The sequence below is a fragment of the Parasteatoda tepidariorum genome, chromosome 3 (genome assembly GCF_043381705.1).
Source record: "Parasteatoda tepidariorum isolate YZ-2023 chromosome 3, CAS_Ptep_4.0, whole genome shotgun sequence".
In the NCBI taxonomy this organism is placed as follows: Eukaryota; Metazoa; Arthropoda; class Arachnida; order Araneae; family Theridiidae; genus Parasteatoda; species Parasteatoda tepidariorum.
The window spans coordinates 42,132,149-42,145,687 of record NC_092206.1 but is presented as its reverse complement, the minus strand read 5'-3'; the positions used below and the strand labels follow the sequence as shown (position 1 = coordinate 42,145,687).

Genomic DNA, 13,539 nt, shown 5'->3' with positions numbered 1-13,539 from the left:
TTATTGGAATCATATAATTTGTCAGGTATCGAGTAGCTCGGTTCGGGCAAGTTGGGGGGTAGGAGGAAGTAAGAGCTTGATTATTTTAGCATATTAATAATTTATTTACAAACAATATTTACAGACATCAGTAATTGTATCATTCTTTACATCAGGCTCATTTCGCGCGCACCTCTACGCTCTCTCTACACATAATTGCTACTGCCATCTAGTGGCCAATCATTTTCTTTTTAAACTTTAATAAAATTAAAACTTTGTGCTAACAGGATATATATCGATCGTCTTGTGTGGTGTTTCTACCACAGTCACCGGTATGCAGCTTCAGCGGCTTTTTCCCAATCGCGAACTGACACTTGTTGTTATTCCAATTACTGAGGCCACAGTATTGACACTTTAACTTGTTTCCAGTCGTTTAACTGCTCTCCCACTATCATAAACTCAAATGATATCTTGCTGATATTTAGAACTTAATTATTGTAACACCACCCTGAATTTCACAGAAATAAGCTTAACAACCTACTGAGCTATGCTGGTTTAACACCTAACAGCGTGAATTTTCGAATTAATGAAGAGCTTGTATACACTTCACTTTGTTCATATAACGGGTAATGCTTTACCACGCCCTCTGCACTTGATGATTTTATGGATACTGGTGGGTCGTCGGGAACGTCATTTTTCATAAATCAGTTGTTCCTTAGAAATCGTCAAGCAGTGCATATTGTGTGTCGACTTTATGACAAAATAAAATACTTTAACTCCAAAATCTGAGCTGTTATCTTTTAGAGAACTTATTTTGTTAAAAATAAAGAAAAGAAGTAAAGGCTCGAACAATCACATAAAGTTCAAAATTTACAAATTACTGGATTCCAAGCCAATTTCAGAAGAAGGAATATCTAACTTTTAAGTTTCACTTTCGTCACTGAGTTAACTAAACAAAGAAAACTGCAATAAATAAGCAAAACAGTAATGTAATGTTCTTCTAGTGTAATTTACATGCTGATATTTTTTTTAATTCTTATAAGAAACGTAAGCTAAAAGTAGATATCGAAATAAAAATGTCAATAAAATATTTATCAAATCAAAAAATAAAAAATTCAAACTTATACAATGTTTTAATCTATAATTTATAGAAATGTACATTTTTTATTAAAGTTTTCTTCTGGTTATAGAATTTACTTGCGTTAATGATTCTTTAAAATTCGAAAAAAAGTCTCTGAACTAAGAGAAGAAAAATTTTTAACATAAATTTTCAATTTCTTCTACTGTGTGTGAAATTCAAAATATTTTATAAAGAAAAATAAACATTAAGAACTTGCCTAGAACGGTACAGATTTTATCCTCTGAAGTTTCAAAAGTTTAGCTTAAGTCAAGCGTTTCTCGGCTAATGGTCTGCCACAAAAAGATTTTAAAAACACTTATTTTTTCAAAACGCTGAGGGCTTAAAGTTCTAAATTGCTTTTGGAAGAATATTTTTACTTAAACTGCGTATTTTTTGAATAGCAAAACTATTATATGCGGACGTTTACTTATTTCAGAAAAATTTCAAATATTTTTTTCAGCATTTCTAACTTGTGCAAAAAAGAATGTATATCATTTGTAGTAACAGGCTATGTTACTGATGTTTAAATGTATTGAACAGCAAATGTGTGGAAGTTGAAAATCGATAACATGTACGCAACACTGCTAATATTTTTAATAATTATTAAATAACGTTTAATCATATCTTTAATAAATTGGTGAACTTAATACGAAATTTGAATTAACAAAACTTATGCGCTTAATATAAATATATTTAAAATTTAAAGACTGTTATTTAAAGGCTCAAAAAAATTTTATCATTTTGCAACCAGACTTTTCTTTTTAAGATAAAAAATGACAAAATAAAGTTTCTTAAATAAAATAAAATTTTCAGTAAAGTGATTAAACTCAAATTTAAATCATGCACAGGAAATGAATATAACAAAGGTGTGCTGGTAGTGTATTGTAAAACACTATTGGTGGAAACTAAATTAAAATTATCATACGTTTATTTACTAATAATTTTGAATTTTTTTTTAAAAAAATAAACACAATATATTACTTACTCCTGTACGAGCATTAAAGTATTCCTGAAAATATTTGCTGAGATTTAATTCTCAGAAAGTATGTAGCTAAACAGCAATCTTGCATCTGAATTTTTATTTTGCTGTCGCGAAAGCGTTTACCCTAAAAACCTTTTTTCAATACAACAAAAATATTGCTATTTTAAACTTTTTATCCTAACGGAATAAAAAATGATTTTAAAGCTGTTTTTTTTTAAAAATTTTGTCATTTAGATTAAAAAAATATGAGTTGTGAACCTTATTTGTGCTGGTTGTCATGATTGGGGAAACAGAAATACAAAGCGAAAACCTTTTTTCAAGGAAACAATATAATGAAAATACACACCTTTCTCTCAAAAAAATTTTAATAGATCATAAAAACACCTTTGTAAAAAAAACGAGATTCAAGAGGAAGCAAATAAACGAACGTAAAACCTAAATATATGATTGTTTCTAAAGTCCTGCGAAACTACTATGCGGAAACCTTATTTTGAAATTTTCACTTAATCACCGATTGGATTTAAAAGACAAGAAAAATATTTTTGTCTATGAACTTTTTAAACTGGACACAGCTCAAAATGCGTGCTTAAGAAAATGGACGCTGTTCTAAATACAAGTTTAAAAATTGGACAAAACACTAAATGTATTTTAAAGAAAGAAAGACACGCCTCAAAATATGCGTGTTTATGAAAATGGACACAGAAAAAAAAATCGTGTTTAAGAAAATAGGCATAGCATTTGATTCTGTATTTCAAACTTTTTTTTATGAAAAGTGCTCTTTTTCTAAAAAATAAACTAACGAATCAAAATAAATTCGTAATGTTATATCGTTAGTTTTCTTACATCACGAATAGTATATTTTTTTAAAATTGTATGTTAACAATTTTCTTACAATGTCGTTAGGGATAGAATAAATTGATAATATTGATATTTAACTTTCACTGTTCGAATTTAGACTTTTAAAGGCCATTTTATTGTTCAGTGTACTGAATCCGACGAGATTTCTTACAAAGTTACAACTGTAATATGCCCAGACATCTCAACCCCTATGGGATGCTAATTTACAATCCAGCGATTTTTAACGACGAGCCCTCTTTTTGGAGATTTTTTTCTTAGTTATAGGTTGTTGCAACTATAATGCAAGCTTTTATTTCTTTTAAAATTTGTTACCTGAGCTAAAAAAAAATTCAAGAATTACTTTTTATTTATTTAGGTAAGTGCCAAACAGGAGAGTGCTTTGCAAAACAGGATTGGAAAACCGCGTCTGGGATTTTGCCCCGTAATGATTATATTTAGTGTTAAAAACAGTAAGATAAATAAGAACAAAATTTAACAATTAGTTATAAAATTTAGGTTGGGGTTTTGGAGCTGCGTTGATTTTCTTAACCATGAGTTTTGAGCTGCGACAATTTTCTTAGAAGCGCATTTAAAGCAGTGTTCATTTTCTTAAACACGCATTTGATCTGTTCTCAAATAAAAGGCACCGCGACGGTTTTATTCTTCGTTGACGCCTATGTTCCGCATCGACTGGCATGATTTTGTCACCGTTTTAAGTTTATATACTAACATTTATTCTCATTTTGCTTCAGCTGAAAAAAGAAATTTTGTAAATTTATAATTGCAGACCTTTGATTGTTCTTAGTAGTTTAAAATAGTAAAAAAAGGTCCATTAAAGCCGAAAATAGCTAATCTTGAAAGATTGATGAACAATGAAAATTGTTGAACTATAAAAATTGAGTTTTACGAATAGCTAGAAGATGCAGATGCATTATCGATAAGGACATGGAAGATAAGACTGGATAATTTTCAGGTAAGATTTAGAATTTTTCTTAATGATTTAAAAAATGCTTGAAACATGGAAACAAAATTATTTCAAATATTATTAAGAATGGGGATAATGTTTGTTTAAATAAAATAACCATTACATAGTTAAAGTTTCGTGAAGTAACTTCAACTTAATTTGAAGATAAATTTCATTAGTTGAATAATTTAAAAATATAATTTGATTTTTAATTGCTAGTAATAAAAGTTTATCGGATGTTCGAAATTTATATTATTTAAGTACAGCGCTCTTATTATATTTCTGAATTTCGGATATTTGATTTCAATAAACTGAAGGAAACAACTTACATAATTTTATTTATCTCAGTTAATTAATTTCTGCTTTTTATTAAACTATTTCTTTTCACATTTTAAGGAGCAAGCTAAATTCTAAATTGAAAGTCATTTTTCAGTTGTTCAGTCATTTTTAGTGATTTGTTATATAATAAAAATATTAAGTAAGTTTTGGAAATATTTAAAGAGCAATTTTTAAATTACTTAACCCGAAAGATTGACGGGAAAATATTCATTTATTTTATTGGAAATATTAGAATGTTGGAGGGAATATTAGAATGTTGGATGACACTATTTTCATGCTAGAGGGAGTCATTTTTGAGATTATCTTGCTCTGTGAAGTGTTCAAAAGTTCCAAACATTTATTAAAATCTGAGTAATCCAACACATTCTCAATAGGTTTTGGTTTGAAAAAATATATCAGTTTTAACAGAGTTCTTGTGGTAACAGCTGAGTTAGCCCAAGATATTTACAAAAAAAGAAGTCTATTTCTATGCTGAAGAAAATAATATGAAATTCACATTATGGATGAATATAAATAATTAGTTTATTTTACTGAATTATAATCTATTATTGTTATTCTTAGATATTGAATATTAGTTTCTGTCTATTTTTGTTAGACACTGATTTATTTGACTTTAAAATGTTACAGTCCATTGTTAATAAATTTTATAAAATAATGTTCAAAAGAGCCATTAATTTGGAAAGTATTCAACGTACAATGCCTTTTTTTACAAAATTTAAACTAATTTCGTCATAAATCTTTCATTATAGTAGTCGCTGACATGATTTTCGAACTTCTAAAGAAAGACTGGATCTAACGAAGTCTTCAAGAAGGAAATTCTTTCAGTTTTTACTGCTGCTACACCCTCCCAATTTCCAACTAATTACAGCCGCAATTTATCATAAAAATTGGCCGCAGTTTTATTATACTCAGGAAAGATCTCATTATATCGATCTTTATGGGTGGAGTATTATCTCGAAGTTTATAATTCGAGGAATGAATAGAACGAAGAATCACTAATGAATGCGAAACCTATAAAAATATTTTTCAGACATTGTATTATAATTAATAATATTTTTATCTGCTACATTTTATTTTTTGATACTGATATATATTAATTATATTTGCAAATGCTTAGAGTTAATTGAAATCCTTGGAAGAGCAATCGCGTGTAGAAAACGCGTGATTTACTGTCTTCAAACCTACACGCAAGTTTATGAGAACGGTAAAATTTGCTGGAATATGTGACAGTGCAACTGATGATTACACAAAATTTCTCACGCAACGCATTAATACCACATTTCAGCCTTCTTACATTATTTTTTTTTTCTATTATCATTACGAATCAATTTAGAAATCGTTCTGTTATTTTTATTTGTGTAGTGTCCAAAAAATAGAACATGAAACTCGTGGGACGTTTTTAAGCATCAATAATAGTTGTGAATTCATGAAATGAAATATACCTATAAATTTATGATGACCATTTTTTCATTCCTCTTTTTCTATTATCTAACACAATATAATCATAAGTTTTAAATTAAATTTAAAATTATATTTCTTTTACCTAAGCGAAACTTTTTTTAAATATTTTTCGCTTAATTTCATTTATTAAAATTGTTGTTTGAATATTTGTTTGTTCTATTCTAATCATTGAATTGTGTTTGAGTGATCCTAATTTCAATATTATTAAAATTAAGTTGGCAAGTTTTTTTAGTACTTAAACAGCTAAAACCTTAGATTTCTTTTCCTTAAAAGAACAAAAGTAATTGTGCATAGCGTTATTAATGATTAGCGTAAATTAAATCGTTCACGAGTAATAACACCTGAAACTTTTAATCATTACTGGTTGAATACGGAATTTTTAGATTTAAAGAATCTGAATACGCATTTACCTAACCTCTCTTAAATAATCTCTCTAAAATATTACATGAATCTTTATCTTTATTATCTTTATTACATGAGTATTATATGAATCAATCACATCTTTAAGTTATGGTTGATCTTTATCGAATTTCTTAACACTGTTTTAATAAGACGCATTAAATCATGTAAAATGCAGGATAGTAGCATAGAATAAAAAATAGGGTAAGTATATTTCAATTTATTTATATTTCCTGTTTCATTCATTGTTATTTATTTATCTTAATAGAATCACATATGCGTAACAGTAAATCCGTATCTGAATCATAAGAATAATTTTACTTTATACTTTCTTGGGAAATAAAAAAAACGGCGATTTGAAAGTGAAGTCCAATGCTGTTAATTACGTTCTATGAAAAAGTAAAGAAAAAAGACCAATTTTTCAAAGAAATGATACATATATTAAAAATTATAACAAATGTTATCAAAGTAAATTCTGCTCTAAACCTAAAAGCATTTTTCCTGCTGTAGTTAACTCCTATAAATATTTACATCTTAATTAACATTGTTTTCAACACCCTCAAAGTATTCACTCCAAAGAATTTTAGGAAATGATTACATGCTTAATTTTAAGAAAATAAATTTTTTTAAGGATTTTGAAAAACAAATGAAACCATAGCTATACCCGAAAGGAAATATACAAATTCGTTTAAATTATGCGTTGTTTAAACTTAAATAAAATTTTCAGCAACAAAAGAGGTTTACTTGATATAATGCAATATTGCCCTCCACACCTTTTAAAAAAATAATCGCTTCAACGTCATAATATAATATCTGTAAATTAAACCCGTCTGTAAATTAATCTGTAAATTAATTGCTTTAATTTAATTATATGGTAATACTCTAGGCTTCTGTGCTTTCCATAGTATCATATAATAAAATAAATTAAGAACTCCAAGAACATAGTAAATGGTATGGTAGAATATGGTAACTCTACGAATATGGTTTCCGAATCACGTTTACGTTTAGCGTAACCAAATTTTTTGAGGTCATAAAAGTCGAGAGTACCAGTCATAAAATAATGTGTAAAAATATAATAAGTAATAATTACAATTACCTGTAACTTTAGACTATCGGTTTAAATTTACAGCAAAGTTAACTGGTATTAAGATTAAGCAAATGATTTACATTATATAGTAACCCCATGACTTACGACTTTAATGACCTCGTGACTAATGACTTTAACTTGTTATGACTTTAATGACGCTTTTCTAAATTTCACTATCTCTAATATGAGATTTTGGGAGGCTAATGGATCCTCACTTGCCGTTTCCTTAGGTAGTATCTTTAATAATTAATGTCGATTAATATTTTATTTAAAATTACCGATTACTAATTTATTAGTTTATTAAAAAAGCATAGGTTCTACAAAATCGATTAAATATTTAAAAAATATTAATGATATAAATAGCTCTGTTAAAAATCCAAATTAATGAATATCACTCGTAGAAAATATTTACGAGACAATAAGAAAGCGTCTTCTTTTCAGACATATTTATCAAGCATTGCACTCTGTAACTTTTTAGAGACAGTTCAGAAAAATCATATTAATTAAAAATAATATATATATTACTCTTTTTACTTTAAATTCAATCAACGGCAAAATGAATTATTATTTTCATTTTGTTCGAATATTGAAATGAAAGATAAATAAATATTGAAAATATTTTATTAATCATCGAGCATGTTTTAAAAAATACTTTAAATACAACTAATTCAGAGACTGTAAAATGTTATTATGTATTTATATTTTTATCGTTTGATGTGGAATAAATTCTTAACTCTAAATTTTTTTTATAAATTTAATTTATTTTCATTTTACGTAGACATTTTTATCGTGTTTCAAACTTCTATGCATACTTATAAAAGTTATGTGCATAGAACCTAAATCAAATGCCATAACTTTTCAAGTACCGTACTTTCTACATTATTAAAAATCTATTTCTGTGCACTTTGATTCTTGCGAAATTTATGTATATATAATTCAAGGTGGCTTTGAAAATTAAATTCAATGCCACCACTTGTAAAACTTTGTTTGAAACTTTGCCGCTTCCCAGTTGCTATAGCAAATATTGTAGCTACATATAATCGTTCTGTGATTGAATATTTTATTTCGTACTAATGCAAATCATAATAAACTAAACTTAATCGGAAATTATGTCTAATTATTTATTTTGACGGTGACTTGCACTGTAACTAAGTTTTGCATATAAGGCTTTGTGCATGTTCGCCATTTAGAACTAAACTATTCAGAAATAAATATTTATATTTTTTGATTATGCTGAGGTAAACATTTGCTAGTGTATAATAATTGTAAATGTATGAGTTACGAGAGATAAATTTATGTTCAAATTTTTTACTCACCTTTTCCAAAAGACACTCCAAATCGCAATAATGTGGAAAATATCAATATAATAAACATAATTCTCCGATTACTTCCTTACTTATCACAACTCACAATTTATGTTTCAAAATATCAAAAGTTTGCACAAATATCATATCCTCGAAAAATCAGTTCATCCCGCATGCATTAACTTGGATTGAAGTTTATTTTCGAATTATTTCTTTACTTTATTAGTCTCTATATCCCATTGAAGTTTTTTAATCATAAGGTATTCCTTTATAACTTTACTTTTTTTAAGAAATTTCGTTAAAACAATATGAAACAGTTTTTGAAAATAATTTACAGAAGATGATGCAAAAAAAGGCAATTAAAGAGTGAGTGACTTAAAGTTTATTCCCAACCCATCATTCTATAGCATTCACTTTGAGTCATTGATTTGTTCCTCTATACTCTCAGAATCATTCTTGGCACCAAATTTTCTAAGGAAGAAGAGATGCTGATTCCTCCAGGTTGACAGGGAAACTGAAATCTCAGGCTTTACGGATGCAGTTTCACTAGCGCCCCCATACGACGAAAGCGTAATTCATTTTGACTTAAGCTTGTTGAAAATATTGCTACAAGTATCGAGAAAATGAGATTTTTCGTTCTATTCCCTTCTCCTGTTTAAAGTACAAATACTGTTTCAGCTTCCTTGGAAAAATTATTAATTCTAAATATATATTTTTAAAAGTCATTGGCTTAAGCTTTCTAAGCTATTTGCTTTAATTTGGTTTATTATTTATCATAAAAATATTTATATGTAAGCAGCTTACTAAGTTTGAATAAATATAACTTTCTTATAAATAAGCGTCTTAAATGGATAATCCATTTTAATGTGGAACATCATTTGACAAAACTTAAGTGTGATATTTGTATAATGTTTTGCAATTACTATTTTTTAACAGTTGTATCTACTTAATACATGAATAAATGTTTTAAATAAAATGGTAATGTAATCATTATATGTTTCCATATCTTTAAATTCTTTTTATTATTTGACAAGGAAAAGAAAGAGTTGTATGATCCCACATATGCGTACATGGCGGGAAAGTTTAATTGGAAGTTCTAACATCGATTGAAGATCACTGTAGAGAAAAAAAATTAGTTTTATGTGTTATGCTCTGGTTGTTTAGATTATTGAATGTAGTTTAGACACGCATTGTACTTTTATTGATAATCCAATTTAATTTGAAAAATAATGCTAGTAATAATTCTATAATATTTAAAAATTTGAATTTTTTAACAGTTGTACTAATTTAATACAGGTATGAAAGTTTTAATTGCGTACTGATGATAATGTGTCCATTATATGTTTCCGCATCTATAAAGTTCACATTTTTCCTTTTTATAATTTCACAAAGAAAAAAATGTTCCATAAGCCAATTCATGTGTACGTTGTGTGAAAGTTTACTTGGAATTCCTAACATTTATTAAATATTTGGAGAAAAGGGAGTAACGTTTATTATTATTTGGAGAAAAGAGAGTAACTGATGTTTTAGGTTGTTTACTTATAGTTAGTTATAATATTATAGCACAGTACATTATGGCTTTAATACAAATTCTTTATTATTTAGACAATAAAGACTAAAGTCAGTAAATCTATCAAATAATGTTTTAATTGTTTGTTTGTATTTATTGACTTGATTCTTTAGATATTAAAATGTAAATAAATGAGATTATGTTAATTTCCCTATTTATAAAAGGTTAAATTATTCGATTGTAGTTTTTTAAGTGATTGGTGATCGATTCTTTCAATGTGTGGATTGTTTGATTGCAGTAACTTGAGTTTTTAGATAGCGAAACATAAATAAATATAATTAAGTTAATTTAAGTCTACAGGAAAGTTACTGCTGTTCCAGTACAGATCTTATTTTAACTTCATATTGCTTAGTAGGATAGATGCTAATAATTTAATTAGTTTACTGATTATCTACGTAATTTGAGAAACGAACCATTTGTTTGGAATTTTAATGCATCACTCTAAGCTGACTCCATATTTGCTTCACTGTAAATCTTTAAGGATCAAATTATAGTAAAAAATAATGGCAGAAATGATGGCACCTCAAATTCAATTTTTACCAGAAAAATAGCTCGAATGTACCGTATTATTACAGCAACAAGAATTGTAAGATCGGTGAATCATTCTAATTAAATAAACATTACTCTAATAATTACGGTATAATATTTTACGGTAAAAATGGATTTTACGGTCAAATGGAAATTACGTAAGTAAACCAAAAGTGTCGGCTCTTTATACCGTAATTAACATTTTTTATTAATTTACATTGCATATAATCAGTAGAATAACTTATTTCTACCTCTCAGAGACATTAAATCAAGCAATTAACAATTATTTAATTTTCAAAATATAATTTTATACTGTTTTGTAAAACATTACGTAAATCAAAACGCTACCTATAACGGTCGTAAATATTCTGAAAATTTAAAAAAATGTAGGAAATGACTGTGAAATGTTTATTTCCAGGGACAGCATTACATGCCATGTTTGTAATGTTTGGTTAGCGTGAGATGATTCATTAGCTTCACTCTGAAACTTCAAAATTCATTTGATCTCCGTAAGATCAGCTTTCACAAGATGACACAGACTATAAAAAGCTCAATTTTTTGTCTCTAATTCATGCAATTTATTTCACAAATCAATCGCAAAGACACTTACAGATGATTTTATTTTACAAATCAAATTGTTTTGGTTCGTGCTCAGTATCAAAAAAATCGTTCGATTCTAAAGAATAAAAATAATGTATCAGGTAACCTAAAATGCATAATGGATTACATTCATAAAACTTCAAGATATTTTGTTTAAAGTAAAGTTTTCAAAAGTTTCGTACTATATAAACAGCAATCTCTTAAAGTTTAAGATCCCTTTCAGACAGACTACGTTGATGCCGAATGAAAATGTCTAGTTTTGTCTGAGCAAATCCATATTTTTATGTAGTAAAAGATTAAAATTTCATCTGATTAAAATGTATTGATAGTGATAAGTGATTTTATAAAAACTGGAAGGAGGACGCTACATAATAATATATTATAAAACGTTTTATTATGAAATAATTATTATAATATTTATTTTATTAAGAAATCAAATGCACAGAAGAAAAAACAATAGTAAAACTACCATCCTGTAAAGTAATGACATAATTTCTAGTAAGAAAAGAAACATATTTCCAGTTAATAAAACTAAGATTAAGTAAAGAAAACTACTTAAAAATTAAAAAATTAAAAAGTAAACTTTACTGAGTTTATCACAGATTATAAAACTACTTCATTGGTTATTTTACCAAAATCATAATCAAAGCAATTCGGAAAAAAAATTACCGAGCTTTTTGTTCTTCCCATGGAGCTACAGACACGTTAAATTTTTCCATATTCTAGCAATTTTGATGATAATTTTTTCTCAGTGTGCGATTTACTGATTTATTGAACAACTCTGTATTTTTACGTCGAATATTAAAAAAGACAGACAACCATATTTTATAACTACAGTAGTTTATATATAATTATGTTTTTTTTTTCAATCTTTTTTTCTCATTTGAGACGTTGCTATCCACGTTATTGCACATACTTTAATATAAAGAGAAAACCCTACTTCCTTTCTAATTAACCATTTTTTTCTATAAGCAAAGATTTTAAAAACTCACATAATGTGTTGTAATAATAATTGAGTGCATTAGTTGTGTTTTTCTTTAATATTTTATCCTATGTTAACATAATAATTCCAGAAACTTGTGTAAGAAGATTGTAGTATTTTCATAATAAGCAAAGCTGTACGGCTTCAGAGATTACATGGAAGCAAAAGGTTTTCGGTTCTCTTATGAAAAAAAAGGCTTATTTTTTTTCTTCTCCTCGACTGAAATCCTTAATTTACTTACGTTTAAAATAAATTGTCCATTATTCAAGTCATGTTTCGCTTGAATCTTGATCGCAAAATAATGGACGGCACATTTTTAAGCTTATTTTAATATTGTAAGTAGTGTAAAGAACTTTATAATCACATCAGCTTGATAAAATAGAATTAAGCTGTCACATTACAGATTGTTTTTTATGCTGAAGTAGGCTTTGAAAAAAAAATTTAAATAATTTATGTTTTGAAATGCTATTAATTAAGCATATTTTACCAAACATTTTTTTAATAAATCCATTTTAAAATTTTAATTTAGCTCTAATTTTACTTGGTATATAATTTAATAAGCAATGACTTACAATTTTAATATAATAGGAATCCACTCTTTCTCCTGAATTTAAATTCATAGAAATTCAACCTAACTAATTTTTTTATTTAACTAATAATCAAGAAGTAGTATAAATTTAAATTTAGCAAAGACTATTATATTCAAGCGTCTTTGCAACGTTGACCAACATATGTTGATGTAAAAACACTTGATACTATAGTGAGACACTCACATAAAACTATAAGAAGGACAAAAATATTATTTCTGAAATAATATTATTTTATCAAATACCGGTTTAAAAAAAGATGAAAGGGAGGCAACTACGAAGGTTGATAGCTTAGACTTTTATTACTGCATATATTCAGTTGCTGCATCAATTGGATATTTTCGGTACAAAAGTAGATTTTTCAGTAAATTTTGCAGCCAATTCTGTAAGAGCACGGAAAAAATATAAAATATACAAACCGTCTTGTCCTTTAATATCTATACCCGGGATAAAAAGCTCTTAGCGTATCTCTTTCATTTTATTGCAATGCTGAATATTAAATGCGCTGGTGTTCTTAGCAGGACAAAAATGTAAAAGGAAATCCCACAGTGGAATCAAAGCAGTAAGGACAGCTGCACTTAGAGCAGAAAAGGGAAAAAATTTATTTTGAATATTTTGAGAATAAATTCAACGGAAACTAAATTTACGACAAAATACACTTTGTTGTTTTTTTTAAATACAGTTGTCTGTAGTTACCTTTACTGTACACGTTTAAGAAATTTTTAAAGAGCTGTATGTAACAATTTATGCTAGCTATTAACCTGCAATAAAATATTCTTTTAACTATATATATATATATA

General features: G+C 27.2%; 1 protein-coding gene across 1 annotated transcript in view; it reads right to left on the bottom strand.

Annotated features, from left to right (window-relative positions):
• The window catches only part of LOC107452856 (nephrin), a 61,205-nt gene extending 52,188 nt beyond the window's left edge, over positions 1-9,017 (bottom strand). Inside the window, exon 1 of the mRNA XM_016069478.3 lies at positions 8,485-9,017. Coding sequence (XP_015924964.1) covers positions 8,485-8,542 — 58 coding nt within the window. The 5' untranslated portion in view covers positions 8,543-9,017. The remainder of the gene's footprint in view (positions 1-8,484) is intronic.
• Positions 9,018-13,539: the final 4,522 nt, after the last annotated feature.